General features: G+C 46.7%; 1 protein-coding gene across 1 annotated transcript in view; it reads left to right on the forward strand.

The window, feature by feature from the left end:
- The window catches only part of LOC105562759 (homeobox protein OTX1-like), a 33,811-nt gene extending 16,146 nt beyond the window's left edge, over nt 1–17,665 (forward strand). The window contains exons 3-4 of the mRNA XM_012013821.1: nt 11,345–11,499; nt 16,056–17,665. Coding sequence (XP_011869211.1) covers nt 11,345–11,499; nt 16,056–16,856 — 956 coding nt within the window. The 3' untranslated portion in view covers nt 16,857–17,665. The remainder of the gene's footprint in view (nt 1–11,344; nt 11,500–16,055) is intronic.
- The last annotated feature ends 3,913 nt before the right edge of the window (nt 17,666–21,578 follow it).

Consider the following 21,578-nt stretch of genomic DNA (forward strand, 5'->3'; position numbering starts at 1 on the left):
CTCTCTCTCTCTCTCTCTCTCTCTCTTGCATGTGGATTAAAAACTATTATTATTAGCGCTCGCGCTTGTGAATATTTGAATTATCGGCGTGTTAATTTTGCATTTTAACGCGTTGCTAGCCGTCGCTGTAAGACTATTTCACGCGGACGCCATGCTCGCCGTTATTGATTGCCATGCAAATCGATGCATCGACTGAAACCGTACGAATGTCGAGCAATCTCGGGGCTTCCCAGCTACAGCTCTCTCGTTGCAGGTTGGCGAAAAATACGCGTGTGAGAGTGCACCTCTCTCGCAAGAGAGTTTTAAGTTTCTAGAATAAATGTAAAGAAAAAAATCACTTTAAACGTTATACAGGCAATTGCAATACGTCCGTTCAAATACGCGTTACGAAACGACGTTTCGAACGTTGTTCCAGTAATAGACGAGATCGTGGAGATGCAATTTTTTTTGTTCGCCTCGAGACGAAACGACTAAGGAATTATCGCGATATCGGCACGATGATTCGAGAGAGTCTTGATAAAAAGAACATTTGCGCACAGAACATTCCATTATGCTATTCCGTGGTCGAGCGAAGCCTGGAATGTTCCTCCCTCCCGCCCCCTGTAGAGAACTGATGTTTTCCAAGCACCTGGCGAGCGAGAAACCCTTGGGAGACTCGGCACACCAAACAGAAAGACAAAGCAGCGATTTCGGAGAGAATTTTCCTCTTCGTGTCCGCGACTCCGCTCTTCGAAGGTCGTGTCGCCGGGTCGGTAATTGACTGCATAAATTTTCCAGTGTGCCACGGAGCGCGCGTAGACGAAAAGAGATCGCGGAAAGCGAGGACAAAGGTGAGGGTGCGCGCTACTGAAAGGGAGAGACCGAGAGAGAAAGAGACAGAGCGAGAGTATAGAGTATAGAATAAAGTGGAACAAGGTGAAGGGAGGAGAGAGAGAGAGAGAGAGAGGGAGGGAGAGGGGGGAGAGAGAGAGAGAGAGAGAGAGAGAGAGAGAGAGAGAGTGCTTTCGCGTCGCTTTCCTTTAGCGGCACGATTCGGCGGAAAGCAGCATCGTCTCTCTTCTCTTTTCCGTCCATCTTTCGCCGTTTCGCTCTCTTTCACCCGGCCGCACGGAAAGAGGGCCCGGCGGCGGGAGACACGGGGTGCCGAGGGCAGAGTGTCGAGGAGATGGAGTGGTTGGAGGGGCGGCGGGGGACGGGGGGGAGGGGTCGGGGGATGCCTCGGCGAAGAAGAGTGGAGAGAACCATGAGAGTAAGCCGCTTATCAGGGTGGCAGCAGGCAGTATAGGTCCAACCGACGCAGATAGGTGGGTTTCCATGGAAACACGGATCTGTCCGTTAGGTCCCTACGTACCTACGTCCAGCGGCTGCCTCTATCCGTTGTAGGCGTGTATCCGCGCTACACGAAAAGCCGCCGAACGCGCCGAGAGGGACAACGACGCGGGGTTGCGGAGGAAACGGCGCGGTCTATAGACGGAAATAGAAACAAAGGACGCGGCCGGCGAGAACGGGGGAGGAGAGAGCGCGACCGAGAGCGCGCGACGACTCGTGCCGTCCAAGACTTCGGCTATTATAGCTTCGCAAAAGCGAGGCAAATGCCTCGTTCGTTAGCCGCGAGATTCGCTCTTTCCTCCTAATCTCGCGGTTTCTCGCCACGAGCTTTATTATACTCTTCCTCTTTGCTACACTTATCTGCGAGCATCGAGGCGTCTTAAGGCCGAATCAGACTAGCAATGGTCGGCGTGGATTGGATTGGGACTGGCGATCGTCTTCTAGCCAATGAGAGCAAGCCAGCGATTTAATCGACTCTCATTGGCTAGAGAACAATCATCAATCGCCAATCCCAATCCAATCCGAGTCGGCAATCGTCAGTCTGATTCGGCCTTTAGTCCATCCCTCGCGTGTAAAAATTAGATCGCGGAGACCTCTCATGAATTAATTCACGCGTGACGTGCGTCGACGAGCACGCGACGCGTGGACGTAAAGGGCTATTCCGTGTCGCTCGACACGGCGTTATTTGGTCGCGCGTCGCTGTTTATTTTGTTACGCAATCGCGCAGGCGGGAAGGTACGATCGCACCCTGATCGGCGAAAGAACGATAGCTTCGGGCTAGAGGTTTCGCCGTAGGAGAGACGGGTTATATAGGGTGGCGCGAACGTAGGACTCTCCCCAGGACTCCCGTGGCACGCAGCGAGATACGTGGGAATCGCGTCATGTGGCCGCCGCCCTTTCCCATCCGAGCTGCTATTTGTTGTTGCAGAGAAATTGCCCGTCCACTTAACTTTCCTCCCGCTCGTCGCGGCTCGTCGTCGCTGCGTTGCGGCGCATGAATAAAGACACCGCTGTCGACAACTTCCTCCCGTCGATTGTCAATCGAAGGGGAGCGACGGGAACACGTGATTCCGATCCCGCAGCTCGGAGGCGCGAGACGTAATGTATCCAGCGTGTAACGTCGAGGGAGACACGTTGTCATTGGAAGAAACTCACGGCGCCGCGACGGAACAATTTCCGCCATTTTGTTTTTGTAGTTACAGGTCTTCCTTTCCCCGAAAAATCCGTGGCAAACGCTGCCCACTCGATCCAACGTTGAAACCCAGTGAGAAATGATTCGTCGATTGATGTCGAATCGACATCGATCGACGAGTCATTTCTCGCTGGGATACTACTAGACTGCTACCTTCGAGCTGAAAAGTGAGGTAAAAGTTCCGCCATGTCTTGTTGGGTAAACAAAGTAGTATGTGTGTGTCAGTGACAGACCGATGCACACATACTACTTTATTTACCTTACAAGACATGGCGGAACTCTTGCCTCACTTTTCAGCTCGAAGGTAGCAGTCTAGTAGTACTACGCTTATACTTGACGCGAGACACTACTGTATCTCTTGACCCAGATAGTCAACTCTGCCAGAACAGATTTCGTCAAATGCCCACTACACATTTTGAAGGCAGAAAGACTGCAGATTGCATTCAGGAATATATTCAGTAGAAATACAACAAAATCTGCTCACATAACTGGACCTGCTCAGTTACTGCCGACAATCTGTTGACAGCGGCAAGGGCTACGTATAATAGATAACTCCCCACACGACTAGCAACGCCGATCGCGGGACGGCCGCATCTCGCCGCGCGTTTGAATAGGGCGGTAGGTCGGGCTAAGACAGCAATTTTTAATAACTAACTCGTTAACTATTGCGAAAATTGCAAAATATATAATAGGACTTTTTGACTCAGCCTAGTCCGCTCTATCTGTAAATAAGAGATGAGGCGGATATTACATAACACCCTGTATAGAAGTATGTGTTGAAAACCTCTCGAGATTATTGCGACGATGCCATTTGTTAGTTTCGCACTTCTTTCGTGGCGAACGTCGCGATTAACGGCCACAAGCTGAAGACTAGCTCCGTTCGTCACTTGTCAATTCGGTGCGATTTCAATCACTCAATTAGGCGTCAGGTTAAGGGCGGCACGTGGCGCGGACACGTGCTACGCGCGCTCGCCGTTACCAAGTGGCCGCGAAACGCGACGGGCGGGTCCCGGCTTCCGTGGCGGCGCGTGTCATGGCTAAATTGAGTAGGCGGGCGTGAAGAGGCCAAACACAAATCCAAACCTAATTGCAAGACAAACACTCGAGGCTGAGTGAAATGTCACGTACGGCAAGGACATCGACACTCGGCCCTCGGAAATCTCGAATCACTTCTTCCCCGTCGCGTCGCGCTCGCGTTTCATCGCCGCGACGTCCTGGCGGAATTACGCCCTCTGTTATTGATACGGGGGCGCTTACTTAGGTTCCTCGTGTCCGCGGCGCTGGAATTCCCTCACGCGGGCATCGCCGCTCGGAAATTTTGCCGACTACACGCGGATTTCGTCGCTACGTCGAGAAAAATTGGTGTGTAAAGTATATAAAGTCTTCATCTCGCGATTCCTCGCACTTCCCGAAATCAGTGATTCATGCTCGCCATCGTTACTTGATAAGTACCGAATAACTTTGCGAGAGTGGACGTCGCGAGGCGGACAGAGCGTCGCTCGGAACATGGCAACGCGAAACTTATCCGCTTACTTGCCCGTCCCTGACGCATGTTGGTATTTTGTTACGTACTTACGTTCATATCCGTTAGATTATCGCATGAGAACGGCTATACGCCACGGCCACACGTACTTTGCATCTCCTCCCGCCGGAGCCTCCTTACGAATGACGACTTCCTTCGATTTTTTCTCTAATGTCGACGCGGTATAAATAATCGCTTGGCAGCTGAGGCATTTTAACAGAAATGTTTCGGCTCAACGAGGAAAGTCTAATAATACAGAATCTACTTTAGACGATCTTTCATTCGGGACAGATTTTGGAACGCATTTTTTTTTTAGCTTTATGGCCTAGTTAATAAAGCATGTTTGATAAATCAGAATACATGTGCAGAATAGAAGCATATCAAGAGACACGGCGGTGACACGAGTATAATAAAGTCTGGTCTACAATGTGCTCTTTGCGTCTAGAAACAGTCTATTTTGCAGCCGATAAATACATTTAAAGAATTTGTGTAAGTTGATAAATTGTATATTATACATTGTACAATCGTATGCTGTCGACAAATTCGATTCGCTTATATAAAACAGAATGCTTCTAGACGCGAAGAGCACATTGTAGAGCAGGCTTAAGCGCAGCGAAAACCGCGCGGGCGAGACCGACCGTGCATGTACATATATTTACGCGAGTACGCGAGTTGATAGCCCCTTAGATTATCGGATCTCAATAATGGCTGATTACATGTAATACTAGGGTATGAAGAGTTTGATATATCTAATTTTAATGTGACAAAGGTCCCGAGCCTGTTTCGTGATTCGCACGCCCGCAATTTTTACAGCACGACGATCTCTGAACTTCTACTCTCTTTCTTCGCACGAGGACAACTGATTATTATGATCCAATGACAACAAAAGGATGCAATACAGTAAGAGGTTGCACGGCGGTTACACACGTAAACAGCTGGTCCACCTGTGTCTAAACTGAAATATCCTACAATAAACATATACGCATGTACACGTCGGGCTATATATATTACAAAGTGATAACTATTTTTTTGTTCTGTGCTCTGTCATAAATTATAGATGTCTAAAGTGGTTGTTAAAATATCTTTGCACTCTTCGAAACAGTATAAGGATTTTTAACAAAATTTTCCATTCTTTGCGATATTGATTCACAGCAGATCGACAAATTTCTTACGTACCAAACCAACAAACGAATTACCATCAATTTGGCAACGGGTTTAAACACAGGCTCCAGAGATACCATCCGTACTACATTCGCGAAGGTATGATTTTGAAGAAAATATATACATATAATGGTGATAATGGTGGTGGTGTCTATGGATATTCTGAGATAAATAGTTTCTTTTAAAGATCCCAAAACCCCCTTCAATTTCTACATAGAAATAAGAAATGTGTGACGCACATTAAAGTTGATCAAAAATGAATATTTTTCAACTATCCATTGCTGACGACAAAGTTCAAAACAGATTCTTATTTGTAATTTTATGCGCCATGTGATCTGCAAATGACTCGAAGAGTCAGGCTATTTACAGAATGAAGTTATCTTGCCAAATAAGTGTTGATTGTTTTCGCTAACAAAAAAGAAATATGCAAAGAAACAAATATAATAAAACTTTTTTGGCCAAGAGATATGAAATTCTGTGGCCTTTAAAGTAACTTTACACCCTTCGTCTAATCATTCGAGTCTAATGACTTTTGCAAATAAGTTCACTAAAGATACATTATTAAAATAGTTGTGCTTAACGTGTGAGCTGGAGGCTCGCAATTGCAATGTTGACGAAAAGGTGACAGAAAGAACGCGTCAGTTTCTCGTCTTGAGTCTTCGGCATTGCGATCACACGGTGGTCACGTTGTAAACGCAAAGTCGGCCAAATGTTTTCGTAGCTGATGGCCTTTTAGAATTCCCTCTTCTGTCACCGCCCGCCACGTGCTGTCATCCCACGGTCCCCCCCAATAATCCAGCCCTCCGCCCCTGGCACCGCCATGTAGCAGCCTATTCGCGTTTTAGCTTTTAATTAATTTTCGATTCTGTGTGCCCGAGCGTGCCCCGCCTTCCACTGTCTTCCTTCTCCATCCACGTTTCGCCTCTATGAATATCAAAGTAGTCGTCCGGTTCTACGACGAACCCGCCATTTTACGTTTCCACGACGCTTCTTTGTTTACGATTTATCAGCTCGTAAAAATCCCTAGCATATCGTTAACAATTAAAATTTCATTCGCTCGCAAGGCTGCTGCGAGTAGATATTTTTTTCATTTCATTGTTAAACAATCTGCTAGCGCAGTTACAGTCAAAACTGTTAAAATCAAGATATGATCGCGTATTTTTCCCAGCTATGGAGGTATATGACAAAAACCAGCTTCGTGGTTTAAGGGTCAACTCGCGCAAAACCACGGGGGAAAATAGTGTCGAGTTACACGATGCGTCTGCCTCAAGTAAATTTTTTTTCAACCGGAGTGGCGTGGAGACAAAACCGCGATTAAACGATGGTGGGAACTTTACCGACGCTAGTCGACCGTACGTGTAATTGCGAATAATTACCGTCAATTCTCCGACGTATCAGTGATATGTTGCATTCGAGATAAATTCCCGACGCCGTATTTCAGTAGTAGCGAGCTTTCCGACGTTATCTAAATCGGACACGCATTTATTTGTGTTAATTTACCGCGCGTGCTCTCGCGCGTAGATGCATCGAGGGACAATAAGTAATAATGTGTCAACAAACGCCGTTAATTATTTCCACGTCGCCGCGTAACTCTGTTACGCACGGTCAGCGTTAATTATTTACACCTCGCTGACTTCAATTGGGTCTGACTGTAGTTTGATAAATTCGCTCTTTTCGCAGATTTTTCGTCATATTCCTGCGTATGATTTAGAAACGCGAAGAAAGTTTATTTGTTAATTTATACATATAAGTAGCTTAAACGATAGCGAGATCAACTAACAGGGGAACACTCCCAAGTGTAAATCTCATAATAACCTCAAACCTATACAAATCTGTGTCACTAAAAAGTGAAATTCACCCTATCTTTGCGATGTGGCATGAACAAATATCAAATACACCGGAATTTTACGGATTATTGGCTGTACTGTTGCGTGTTATTTTGTTGGCCCTGGCTTTTATAGCAAAATGTTTGTATTAACATTAGAATAAGTTCAATATTTGTGAGTTAGATCAATGAAAGTGGTAGAACCAGTGTGTCAGACGTGCATCTAAAGACTTCCGAAATACAGTAAAAATGGAAAGTACCGAAAATGTATACTTTATGGCACATTACATTATAGATTTGTGTATAGTGCGTATTGAAACAAAGAAAAAAAATGTAATAAAAACTTATAAATAATAAAATAACAAATTTATTAATGTCTGGCCAATGATTGGTTTGGCATTATGAGATTTACATTTGGGACTGTTTCCTTGCAAGACAAATTCTTTCTCTGTAATGTTATTCTCGATACTTTTACGCTTTAATGTTTAAGTTGCCAAATATAATTGAGCGTTAAACATCATAGTTATCGCACACGCGTGTAAATAATTAGTGGGATTAACATAATGAGTGTTGTCGGTGACGATAATTTATCCAAACACGTCTCAAATTTCGGACACGCGCGAGAGCACCGGCGGATCGCACCGTCGGATTGTGCGTGAAAGAGAGATCGCGGTGAAATTTTGTTAGCGGCCCATTGACTTACGCGGATCATGGCGAAACGGCGAAACGCGGCGGGCGCGGAAGAATCCTATAAACGCAAAACGAATTTGCTATTAGGGTCGCGTCTGATCTCGTTGCAGGCCAATGAGGCGAAGCAACCCTTATATCAACCCTCCCGGTATCGCGTCTCACTGACGATAATAAATCGAATCATACTCCGGGAGTCAGCGGGTGTTTGCCAATCCATTAGGGTCGCTTAGCTGACTGTCTCTCTTTAAAGCACGATACGGTTGTCCAGAGTTTTTGTTCGCGCATTTAAATCAATCGAAACGAATCCTAAAATGCTCTCGTTTGTCACCAAACAATGTGTAACTTTGAACAATTTTTCAGAATTAGATTTGAATTATCCAGTGCTACACTTATAACTGTTTTCAGTGATAAAGCGCCGACTGATTTTTAGAGAGTAGATATTTTAACGTTGCCGCGTTCAAAAACATAAAACACACGTCTTCCCGGTCGCGAGGATCCCAAGTTCACTTTTTAATCGTAATTTAGATTTGCAACGTCGCGCTTAGAATCCACAGGCGTCGGATAAAGTGCACAAAATATGGCTTTGAAGAACTTGCTCGGCGGCGCCTCGCGTGTCAAGGAAGCGAGCGGAGAGCCATAATCGGGGAGCTATTGTCTTGGCTGTGTGAAAGTGCCTGAGCTCTCACCGGACCGATGGTAAAGGCAGTCGTTAACAGTAGCACGCACGCCCACTCGACAATCAGAGTGTCCTCTCGGAGCTATTCTCCATGCGCCGCCACGGCGGGTTCAGCGGCTCCGGACACGAAAAGATTCCCAATCAAATGGGATTTGTTCAACGAATAATTCATCGCGCGTGAAACCGTTATATATAACCGCTGTGAGTTTCAATGCAGACGAATACATAACAAATATTGAGTCAGAGTTGGGTAAGTCACTAAACAAATGGAAGTTGTTCGACTTCGTACAAAGATCGTGCAACGCTGAGGAAATTTGAGCAAGATGTACGGGCACTTCCTCGACGTGCCGCGCGTTATCTCGAGAATGACGGCGAGATTGTTTCACCCCAGAATTTCCATGTGTCCATAATCAATGGTCCGCGTCGGAGGCGGTGAGATACATATCATAGATCGAACGATCGCGGGTGTGTCGCGTCCGTCACACGAGGCAATGGAGGTAATACCGACCACCATTGGAGTTTATACATTGTGAGCTCGACGCAATCTGCTCCGAAGATCTACTCCGGTGCCATACTGGTAGCCCACTCGACCAGTTCGTTAGCCAATCACGCAGGTACCGTCGTCGTCGTCGTTCGTCGTCATCCTCCTCATCCCGGGCTCTCCTCGGACCCGGGAAGAGCACCCACGAGAGATGCGATTGATACCGATGTTGTTTCCTTCTTCTGGACCGCTCCTTTCTCCGGAGCTTCGGTTACGTTGCTCCCATTGATAAGCTATCGTTTCATATTGAAACGCTTTCGATCAGTCTCAAGTTACATGGATGTATTTTCGACGAGCGGTTATAAGTATCACCGATTCATTTCCTCGTGACACAATTGTTTGTGCTAATTATACATATTTTCCCTTCAACATCATAATTATCGAGACACGAGTTAAATGTTGAAAACGCTATCAAGTTTTCCTTGAATATCTCAACAAATATGAAGCGATTAAAAAATGTTTCATATAAAAGTTGTACCAATTAATTAATAGAAAAAAAATTATACAATAACAAGCCAGGGGTTTCGTTTAAAAGTGTGGAGGTGACCTTCGTATCTCCGAAGCGTCTCCACCTCGACAGAAATTATTATCACCATATGATAGCCCACTTCGTACCACGTAACTTTGGTTATACAAATATTCCTCTGAACCTTATAGATTCGAAGATATTGAAGGTGGTAGTAGTTATTGCCCCCCACCCTGTGTACTTGAATACTGTGTCATGTGAATAAAAAACAGATGCGGAATATAGATTAATTAAATTTTTCTATAATTATTATATGTGTAGCCACTCGACTAAACTTGTTACTTTCACGGTACTTAATCAGTTTAATTTCACTCGCCTTCCGTTGTAACGTTACTCTTTGTGCCTGCCACGCGCGTTTATACGCAATTTCTAAGGGTTATTACGGGAGCCGCTTTTTTACGCTACTCGCGTCTTTAAATCGCTGTTCCGCTTTTTGTTCTGCATCATATCTTTCCCTGCTGACGCGGACTTTCTCCTTTTTGCATCTCGACGGCGCGACTCTTTTTCTTCTTTATTGCGCTCGGTGAGCGGAGGGCCTTCAAGTATGGCGGATAAGAGGAATGGAAAAGGAGAAAGAGAAAGCATCGATCGTCTCGTAAACAGTCGCCTCGCGTGTCTCCCAAGTCTTAACGGGACGATTACAGATGCATACCTATTTTACGAGGCGGGGCTTCACCGATCTCCCCGTGAATGACCCTATTCTCTCAATTATTCAACTCGTACGACCGTCGGTCACTCGCGGCTGCGAAATCGGATAAAACTTTTGCTGGGAAAAAAAATTCGCTCAGGCCCCAGACCCGGCGCAGATTAGAACGCATCTTGATCGAGTACTCTCGCCTTCTGGTTTTCTCTTCTTTTTTCCCCCTCATTAACGCCGCGACCGAGTCCTCCGCGTGGAACGGCGGCAGCATGAAAATTCGGCGTATAAAAATACCTCACGGCCGGCCCAGCGAACACCCCGGGTCCCCCCCCCCCCCGGTTCCCCTCTGGATTCCACCATTCCGCCTGCGACTTTACGATCCGGCTTCCAACCCGGAGACACTAGCGAGGCGCAGTTTTCCAGTCGCTCCTTTTTATTGGCTCGCGAACGAGGACGCGACCGTGCACGCTCACCTCGGCATGCCCGTCGAGGGCCAAGCCAGGCGTCGTCGTTTTCAGCGGCAGCTGGGAGCGAACCGCGACTTCGGTCCTCTGGATGCTCGTGTATTCCGGGGTGTACTCCCTCCCGCCCTCCGCTCCCCTCACCCGGCACCCCCGTGACCCCCTCATAAGCGGATTACGTGGGTCCCGAAACGAGCCAAGCGAGGCTCGATGGCACGAGGAAGGTAGCATGGGGTGGGCCGCAGGGGGGAGGGGGGCGTTCAAAATTACGCTATCGCGACCTCGCAACGCTCACACCCCTTCTCGTCGAACCCCCTTCGCCGCCCCGGCGCGGCAACCAACCCCCTCTCCCCCCCCCCCTCGTCTTCGTCACCGAGCACCGATGTCGCGAGCATTCCATATTTGAAGACGTCACATCGACGGTCGTTTCCACGTGAGCGTATTGAAGTCTCGATATCGAAGCTCGATTTCGCGACAACAGCACGCAGTTTATGATCTTCGTTTCTTCTCCGCGTCCTTTCGATCGCCGCGTCTCGCGAAGACGCACGCGAAATGCCGCATTACGAAATCATCGATTGATTTAATGGATATGAAAGCGACTCGATGATTTGGTATAACGATAAATATGTTATCGCTTCCTACAACGCGCTGCGCGGAGTAAATTTGGAGAACGTGAACGCAGTTAACGCGAAGGATCGGTACGCGGCGAGACGAAATTTTCGAGATTTATGAAAGACTAATAATTAATAACGAGCGCCCCGTGTTTGCCCTCGTGTTGCAGGAATGAATCAACGCAAGCAACGTCGCGAGAGGACGACCTTCACGCGAGCTCAGCTGGACGTGCTGGAGGGACTATTCTCGAAAACGAGATATCCGGACATCTTTATGCGAGAGGAGGTCGCCCTCAAGATCAACCTGCCGGAGTCGCGAGTCCAGGTAATTAATTTTCTTGTTTTTCCCCTCCTCGTCCCGCTTGTAGATATCACAGCTTCTGAGGTATATCAACGATATAGAAATAATAACGGAGGTGGGAAAAGTCCCCTGAGCTTTCGACGAGTAAAGGCCCGAGCACACGGAAAAAATTGAACAGTAAAACTTAGGACTTAAGGGAAATGATCAATGACTGCCGAAAATGTAAGCAGCCATTTTGAAACTTGGGCGATGCTGAAAATTTCGATTGGTTGAAATTCTTAGGCTGGATTCACACCTTAGCAGAAAAGCAGAATTCGCATTAATAGTAAACAGTACACTCTGCTGGCAGAAAGTAAAAATTATCGACTACCAGCGACAGTTCTGATTGGTTCTGATTGGATCTCTGCTGTTCTGCTCTCTGCTCCTCTGCCAAGGTATGACTCCAGCTTTACGTCTTAAGTTTTTTCGTGTGTTCGAGCCTTAAGTCCGCGCTCTCCACAGTCAGAGATCGCTGTCGTCGATCTCGCGTGCGGTAGTCTATTAACTTGACATTTATTTAAAGTCATTACATTCTTCACGCGTCAAATTGCACAATGTAAAACGCCGCGATACGCGACGAAAACGAGAGTGTGGCGGAAAAGGGGAGAGGGAGCGAGCGAGCCAGAGAGAGGGCGAGAGGGAGAAGGAGAGGAAGAGAGAGAGAGAGAGAGAGAGAGAGAGAGAGAGAGAGAGAGGGGGGGGGGATGGGGTGGAAGTGCGCTTCGTGCTTCGGCAATCGCGGGCGAGATTTAAGATATTTACACAGCGCGGCGTTCGCGCCCTACTACGTCGTTCCATTTCGCCATTGTCCCAGCCCCGCGTCTCCTACATTGATAGATGTGCCGACGAGCTCGTTGACGCTTTTATTGCGGTTCCCGTGACATCTTTATTTCGCGGCGGGGCGCTACCAAGTCACGATCGCGCGAATCTCTCGTGTCTGGAATACGGAGCTTCAACCCTGTGCCCCAATCCCTCTCGCTATTTACGATGCGATACTCGGGGGAAGTCCCGCGACACGCGAATAGACGGATGAAGCTGCTAGTCCGGAAGTTACGAAGACTCGAACATTCATCCGGACTCGCGGTTACGTTACATTTTTATTAATAAGCTCATTAGACTCTTGTGACTGCTTAATATCCCCCCCCCCCCAAATTCGTACATATCCGTGGATTTTTGCGTATCTCTCTTTCAGAGCTCCCCTTGCCCAATAGATTTCGCTCGCAGAGCCTGGCGCGTTTGCCTGTTATCCGAGTCCGTTTGAGTCAACGCGCGGAATATCGCGGTATCGTAACTGGCGTTCCACCGGAATCGTGAAATATGTAGGACAGAAACGTGGAAATTTAGCCCCGGGGAAGTGAAGTTTCCACGTGAAGTTAAGCCGCCGTGAATGGCGACGCAACTGCAAAAGGGTGTACCGCACACGCGAAACGCGCACGCGTGTGTGCATGCGTACAGGAAAGGGAATGCAATCGGCATATACATGCGAGATACACACACATATACATATATATGTACACCGTATATACATAGAACGACTGCGTACATAGTATCTGTGCGAACGAATAATATCTGGAGGAGGGATGCTATCTGAAAATTTTAAAGGCAGGGTCGGAAGACGGCTGGGGGAAGGGGGGGAGGGCAGAGGTCTGGGGCGCGGGGCCATAGGTGTGTGCACAGATAGAGATACACATGGTAGCGCGGCGCGCGAGGTACAACATATCGTTGATTTGTTCCTGGATTATAGCCCCTGGTTCTGTCTCGCTCGCGGGAGCTCTGTGCCCGGCGCTCTCCTCTCTCGTCGAGAGAACCACGCAGCTGCGTGCGACGCGACCGATGCGATGCAACGCGTCCGCTGAATGAATTCCGCGCTCGTCGCGTCCGTTCACCGCCGCTCGCTCGTCACTTACGACCATCGGAAAATGTTGTCTCGTCGATGGGGAGGAGGGAAAAAATGCGAGACCAGAGAATCCGGCCGCACACGACGGTTTCGCGCGGATGGCACCGTTGCGGGGCTCACCGAACCGTTTTGCCTCGTGGAAGCCCGTAGTCGGAAATCTATGTGGAATATACCGAGTAGAGAGCATTAATCTAAAGGCCTGTGTCCACGATGCTACAACTTGGACCAAGTTCTAGCACCGCGGACACAGGTCTTTAAACGAGAATCCTACGTATTAGAAATCTTTTGCTTCTCACTGACCGTAGAATCGGGGCTTGAAAGTAATTTGTGCGTTCATCATTGCTTTTTTGATTACATTCGAATGATTTAGAGAATGATTTACCGTGCTTTAAAATTAATATAATGTAAAAGAATATATATATGTAATGAATACTTTTTAATCTTCTCGCTCTCTCTTTTACTCTTAATTTAGATATCTACAAGTTCGTCGACATTTTCGCAGCGCTGCGAAATGAGTAAACATTAACGCAGTGCGAACAGAACGTTCATCACGTTCGCATTAGCTAAACAACGGCCCGCGGTTCTCGCGTTGTTGTCTTCTCCATCGATCCTGCGCGCTGGACGACGATACGTTCCCCGGATGGGTATCGTCAGTGGGGTCGTATTAATAGTACAAATAAGAAAATATATTTGTCATAACAGAGTGTCAACGCAGCTGCGCCGCCTCCCCCTGGCCACTAGGGTGGTTTTCCGTTCGCTGGATGTAAACCAGATGGTGGCGCAATTTGCACCTCGGCCTCGCCGACGGCCTCTCGTGTTTACGGGCGTGAAACCGTCGGTGGTTGCCCCCGGGGGTCCCCGAATGCCGCCGAGGCCTGTTTGGTTGATTTTTGGGGGTAGTTCTCTCTCTCTCTCTCATTCCTTGCCGCTCCTGAAGGGGGTGTCGTTGTGCAAACATGCCGCTATAATGGGATCGTTCTCTGTCTGCCGCGCCAGCCTCAACGCAGATCCGTCTTTCTCGCCCTCTCGGGCGCTCGTTTCGCCCGCGCTGATACGCAATATCCGCGTACGTCGCGCCCAACAGATTTCAACACCCTATTGCGCGCCGCGGAGAATGACTTTTGCAAAATGAGGATCTGCCTATCGTGGCAGCACGGCGAAGCGGAAGCCAAACAAACGCGAGAACGACTTGTAGGGGATGAGCGATTATAGTTTCAGAATTAGCTCGCGTACTTTTTCCGACTTGGGATTGGGAAGATGTGAAATTGCACTCTGTCCAATTTGCCTTGGATTAAGCACGACGCATGAAAAATAATTTAAACTTCACGAATAATACTTTCGGAAATTGTAGCAATTCCTTACATGTATGCACATGTGTGTGGATACATACTTTATGTATTAAAATATATAAAAATTGTATATTAAAGTATATAGACTTTATATATTAAAAAAAGAGTCTTTCGTATTTGTTTAATATATTTCGGTACCAATATCTTCAATAAATCGGTGTCGCCAGAATATTTCCCCGATACAAACGGTACCCGAGACGGCTCGATGAGCGATTTAAGTTTCCGCCTATACTCTCGACACGGTTCGAAACAAAAGACGAAGGGATTGCGCGTGGCTTCTGTCTCGACTGCCGAATGTGCATGCAGCCCGAAATCCCTCGTACGCTTCGGCGATTCGCGCTCTCCGTAACAACTGTTACAATGCCGCCGATAATAACAACAACGACAACGGGACCCGCTTTTAAAGGCGCGGGCATAGATTCATAGGATCGCACCCCTGGCCACATTGTGCCCCGGCGGGATTATAAGGGGATGCGTGAGGGGGAGTATTACGGGGCACCAAGGAGGTGGAGGGAAGGAGGGGCGGTCACAACGCACTCGCGAGAGCTTGCGGCCTACGAGGGGTTGCTTTTGTCCCTCGCCCCTCCTCCCTTGCCATCCTTTTTTTTCCAGAAAGAAAAACCCACGTGGATGTACGCATCTTTCGGATGACCGTGCGTGTGTGCGCGTCCCGTGTTTGTAACCTTAACGCGTAGCTACGGACGGAACGGCTTCGTGTGCACTACCCCGCGCGTATTCATGCACGAGACACACGCACACGTATCGAGGCAAAACCAACTATTCGATCTCAGGGGTGAAAACAACCCTACGACGAGCTCTGATTCGCGCATGCGTGCCGACGAACGCGCCGTAGCCACCGAGAATCCCTGGGGATGCTCCAATACACGCGTGTCTGGACGTCGCGCGCGTACACGCGCGACTCCTCCCTTCGGGTCCTTGTTATTGTTGCGATTTAATGAAATGTTACGCCCGCTCGCCTGCGATTACTTTCCCATTGCACCGATTAACTCCCCATTCGGCCGAGCTCATCTCTCGTGGCGGGACACTGGGACATCTTTCCTCCCTGACGATCCCTGGGGCTACGGCTTCCATCGGAGACTTTTGTACCTCGTTGAAAGGTACACCGATATCGCGCGATGTCTGTCGTGAGAGCTTAATTCACTTCCAGCTCACGTTGCTTTTCAATATTCGTGAAACGCGATGCAATGTTATAGAGATACTATCGCTTAAAAAAATCACCGATTATTGTGTTCGTGGATCTGTCTCACGGCACCTCCGCCATTTCTCTGTTCCAGGTGTGGTTCAAGAATCGCCGGGCCAAGTGCAGACAGCAATTGCAGCAACATCAGCAGCAGCAGCAGCAGCAGCAACAGCAGCAGCAGCAACAGACCCCTCCGGCGAAGGGTTCGCCCAGATCGAATCAGAATCACAGCAACAGCAGCACCGGCAGCAGAATATCGACGAGCTCGTCGACGACGCCGAGCAGGCGGTCTTCGCCGGATTCCCCGGCGCAAGGTAGGGAGGCACCGGTAGCGGGAAACTCACCCCTGTCGACCCCGCTCCTCTCGACACAGTCGACGTACCCTCGAGTTGGCACGACGCCGACCGGCGGCAGCGGGGCCAACAGCAATCTGACGACCCCGTCGCCGCCGCTGACACCGAGCTCCAACCAACTACAACCGTCGTCCTACCCGAGCGCGATGAATCAGATACATCACGGCGAGACTTACAGCTTCAGCTGGGGCTCGGCGGGCTCCGCTTCTGTCAACCACAGCCAATACCCCGGCCAAGGTTACAACGCTTACGCCCAAACCCCGAGCGTATACGGTGGCGACTATTATCAGGCTCAGATCCCCCATCACATGCACCACAGCCCGCAGACCAACTACCACCATCCGCAGTATCATCCCAACATGACGTTGACCTCGTCCATGTCGCATCTGACCAGTCATCACCTGAATCCGGTGACTAGTCAGACACAAGCCACCAGCAACGACATAGCGGCTGCTGCTGCCGTCGCCGCAGCCGCCGTCGCGTCGAGCGACGAGGCTACCGGTTACGTGCTACCCGATCAGAAGTATCCGCCGTTAGTATAGCGGTCCGGTAGGTCCTCCGGGATCTTTCAGCGGGGCCAGGAAACCGCTAGTACGGCCGGCACCTCGATGCCCTATCATTGGCGACTGAACACGGCAATTTGTCACGAGATCAACAGTAATCTGGACTCTGACGACAATTGATCGGGCGAAAAGGGGACGCGGCCAACGCTAGATGTGCTCCCGACTTTATGGGTATGACAATTTAAAGCAGTGCGCGAATCAGTTACACGAACGTTCTGTAGCCGGAAATGACCGTGACGACAGATATTAATATCGCAACAATATCGCGTACATATTGAACTTAAATTGAACGATAATATTTGTGGCGATCTAATTTTAATTCGACATTATTTCATTTTAAAACATTCTTTCAGTAAAATTGAAAACTATAAAAATATCTAGAACGAATCACGTTCAGTTTAAACGGGCAATGTTTTTTTTTTATATTTATGATGTACACCGAAGCGCAAGTGTGTATTTTCTAAACAGGACCACATGCTCTTTTGAGCATATATCGTAAATTGATTTCTGCAATACTCTTCTAGTAGAGCAATTGCCACATGACAAAGTTGTGGTGAAATTATAGAGAAGTCAATAATTCGCAAGATATTTCGCATTTTATTCTCCCGTGTGCAATTTTGTTTTGTAACATTATTGCGTCTGTGGAAAAGGTAACTTTACAGAAAGTTAAACAATGTTTACTCTTCTACTTTTACCTCTATCATTTTATGAATACGTTAATAAAAGACATTACTCTTTTTTTTAACGAATTCACTTGCAGATTAAATTATACATAATACGTTGTGTATATATATAAATTTATTTTGGGAGAGAAAATGCGAATTTTTTTCTTTAGACGATTTTAATTATACTCGAGGAAATATTTCATATTTCATATTCCATAAACATGTTGACATATCGAACATGTTTTTTCATTTTCGTTGTTTATAGTTCACAAAATGTAGGTATTAATCATCGACATAAAAATGTTTAGTTATTTTGCAACAACGGTGCTCATTTTCTCGCTATTCTCCTTTCTGGAATTTTCTATGATAAAAGTGCTAAAATTATTTTTATCCCTTGCTTTTTACCCTTTTGGATAAAATCAACGCCGAATATTAAAAATATATATTTTAAAACGTTGTGTAATAAACTGTTCTTACAAATATCCTTAATGTTTTATTAACATTACTGAATAAAAAATTACGCGACGAAAATATATTTTATTTTGAATTAACAATCAATGATAAAACAAGGTTTTAGTCGTGTTGTTAGTCTTAGGAATCGGTCCTAAGAATCGAATACAGACAATCTACGAAATGCTAATTCGCGATTATTTTAATAAATTGTATATCTTGAAAAATTATCGTTTCTTTTAATTTTTTCGCCACAATTCCGTCGAAAATAAAATTCACACTTGTAGCTCATATTTAACGCTGAATTTCTAGATTGTTTGAATTTGAGTTTTAACTGAATAACATATACTTTGAGGACAAATATTTTATCATAATGAGTGAGACAAATATTTTATATATTTCAATGAAGATAAGCGGATTTAGCAATAAATGTGAATTACGAATGTGCAACTTGATAAACGACCGTCAGTCCATATAGGAAAGTGGAATTTTATTTTCGAGATAGCGAAAATGAATAAGAAAGTAAGCTTATCCTTGTAATTAAGAGCAGAAAAAAGGCTGTATTCATGTGGAAATTGTCATATAAAACTTACACGCGTCATAAATCGGAATTTGTTTTGAAGACACTTAATCTATGATATTCTTTCCATTTTTAAGATTAAAAGACGAGTTCTCATCACTGCCGTCTCTTTATCATTGGTATTATCCTTATTATTACGATTAACATAGATAATTATCCATATCAAATACGGCCACAGTAGCCAAGAAACTCTTGTAAATAATAATTATGAGTATGATCACGCGTGAAAAAGGTAGAGAGAGAAAGAAGGAGAGGAAAAATAAAAACAGATACAGAGTTCTGTCATGAGATCTCGAGAATATCTCTATATGTTAGAAAGAGAGGAGGCAGAGGAGAAGAAAGGCGGGAGGGAGGAGAGAATGAAAGAGAGAGGCAAGGAGGGAAAGAGAGAGAATGATGAAGTGAGAATTGCCTCGTCCCACAGAGTCTTGTTATATAGTCGTTTCTTTCTATGATACTGTTCGTCTGTTCGAGAGACTTAAACTTTGTGAAACTTCACATTGTACTTTTTCGCGAGGTAACTTAATTATCATAATGTGTTTCCTGATAAAAGACAGAAATATATGCGAGAATGACTACTTAATCGTGAGTGTATATTTCGTGTATACTACCTAATGTATATTATCCTGTAACATTACGTTAGACAGTGTATAATTAAAGAATAAAAAAAATATCACTAAGAATAATGATAGGAAGACGATGCGATCATAATGGATACTATGAACACGCGTAGACCTAAGCTACTTTGTAATAATACGACGCAAATGTACATAAAACATCTATCTCTTGTAAGATACATGATTGTTCTATCATGTGCAAAGGGATCTTCCTACATCAGAAAAAAATATCGCATATTATTAATAAGTGGTGTCGATTACTTTCCCTGCTCTTCGACCCCCCCCCCCTCTCCCCTCGCCAGATACCTATCGATAGCTTGCGCCGTCCGATTGTTTTAAATCGAAATTCTATCACTTCTCGCATACGTGCCCTGACGTGCGGATTACGTTTTGAATTGTATATCTGTGACAGAGTTCCCAGCACGGCGATACGCAATCCCTCTTTTCATTTTGGCCCGGCAGCTTTATAGATCGCAAACGCGGTTCTTATTAATCACACTGATGTTCGCAAGACCCCACCGCCGCGGGCTGCAATTCTGCTAATGCACTTGAAATTAATTAACGTCAAAGCGACCGCACTTCGTTATTTGAGCGGCCCCGTATATATCGATCTTGAACCATTAAGCCTATATTAATTACAAACTCGCGGTTGCGCGAGGTAATCGCGGTGCAACATCACCGTCGCGCCGCCTGCGCACTCCCCAGCGTCTAATTTTTCTGCCACGCGAAACGCGTACGCGAGCGCAGCAGATATAACGACAATTAAAAAAGACCTCCCGTCCGCTTAATTTCTAAAATGAGAGAACCTACGCGGCTATGTGACGTCTCTGAATTTACAAAATATATAAACGCTGTCACGCATTTAATTGAATTATTTATGCACACGTAAAAACGTAAATATCAGCTGATGGAAAGATAACGGATTACTCGGTGAACACAAATGAGCTTGATCTTGCAAACGGGACGAGGAGAAACGCATCGATCATAATCTTAATTGCGAAACTCATCCTTCGTGCTCGGTCCATTAGAAAATCACAGGTGTTACGGATTCTGCGGTGGACGCGTACCAAACGACGATGGAGGGGTGTGTCCGCCCTGCCGGTAGTGTATTTCTAAATGGCCTAAACATGACAACACAAAGGACCCCATGCGAGCATGAAGAAGAGCGAGAGCCGCCCCTATATGCCCAGCTAATTGGACAGATCGCGTACCTGTCTACCTTTTGACGACGTAATCCGGCATCCTTTCTAACTCATCAAATTAACGAGCTATAACGAATTGCTCGTTGCCCGCGCGCGCTTTGATGACCCTTTCGCGTAATCGGGGCGCAAATCCTTCGCGACTTTCTCTTTAAAGAGGATATCCACCTCGTGAAAGACACCCGTGAGCATAATCGATTCAGTCTCCGCACTGCATTTGCGTCATTCGTTTGGAGCAGTCCAGACGAGACCCGGACCCCTTCCTTCTTACCTCGCAACAGCGAACAATACCTTCACAGAGTTAATCGTAACAGGGACTTTCTGATTTACTCATTCTCGGGAGTGACGGAACGACAAGTGAATTATCTATTCCAATGATGCCCGCTCAAAAGTTCCGGGAATAAATCAAAGTGTTGTAATTTTGTTGACTACGACTGGCTGATTTATTAAAAATTTGGTACGCAACGTTTCGACCAATCTTTCTCGTTCTTATCAAGTAAAATTGATGTTACAGTCATCACAGTCATCGGTCAAATGTAAAAAGAACTTGTTAATATAGATGGAAACGGGATCGAACCGTAGACACGTCAAAGCAAGACATTTCGGAAATAAATTGAAGCACGAAAGAAAGAAGATCAGAACAGATCGAACAAGCATTACGGAAGCCGTGAATATCGGGGAATACGTCCAGAGATTTCGCGTCGAATCTCGGGTCACGAGGCCGTCGGGCCGTGTTCCCGAGGAAAAACGCCGCGGTGTTCCAAGGTGCCTTCGCAAGGGAAGAGGCGGTCGTCGATTCGCACCGCGATGCCGCGTCGCAAGGGCCGCCGACCGACGACGTTTCATTCTTGCGGCGAAGACAATGGCCTTGAACTTGGCCGAGTGTCGCGGCGAAGAGTTAAAATCGGCTTGCGTTTAGCCGGATCCCATTATAACAACTACGGGAGAGTCGCCGGTAAGCTTCATGCCACGGTTCCGCTTACTGTGTCACCGGGCTAAGCCCCGACTTACCTACCTATATCCGCGCAAACGGTTCTCTTACCCCTTTTCCTGTAGCGGCCTCCCTGTCTATGCCGGCTTAATACTTGCATTATCTCCCTTTCCTTCCCACCTATCTAGAACTTTGTACTGGCGTGGACGGTCAGTGGACCTGTCCTTGCCGAGAAGCTCAAGAGGCGCCTTGTTGGCAT

This window comes from Vollenhovia emeryi, unplaced genomic scaffold (assembly GCF_000949405.1).
Source record: "Vollenhovia emeryi isolate VEMERY1.0 unplaced genomic scaffold, V.emery_V1.0 DF939184.1, whole genome shotgun sequence".
Classification (NCBI taxonomy): Eukaryota; Metazoa; Arthropoda; class Insecta; order Hymenoptera; family Formicidae; genus Vollenhovia; species Vollenhovia emeryi.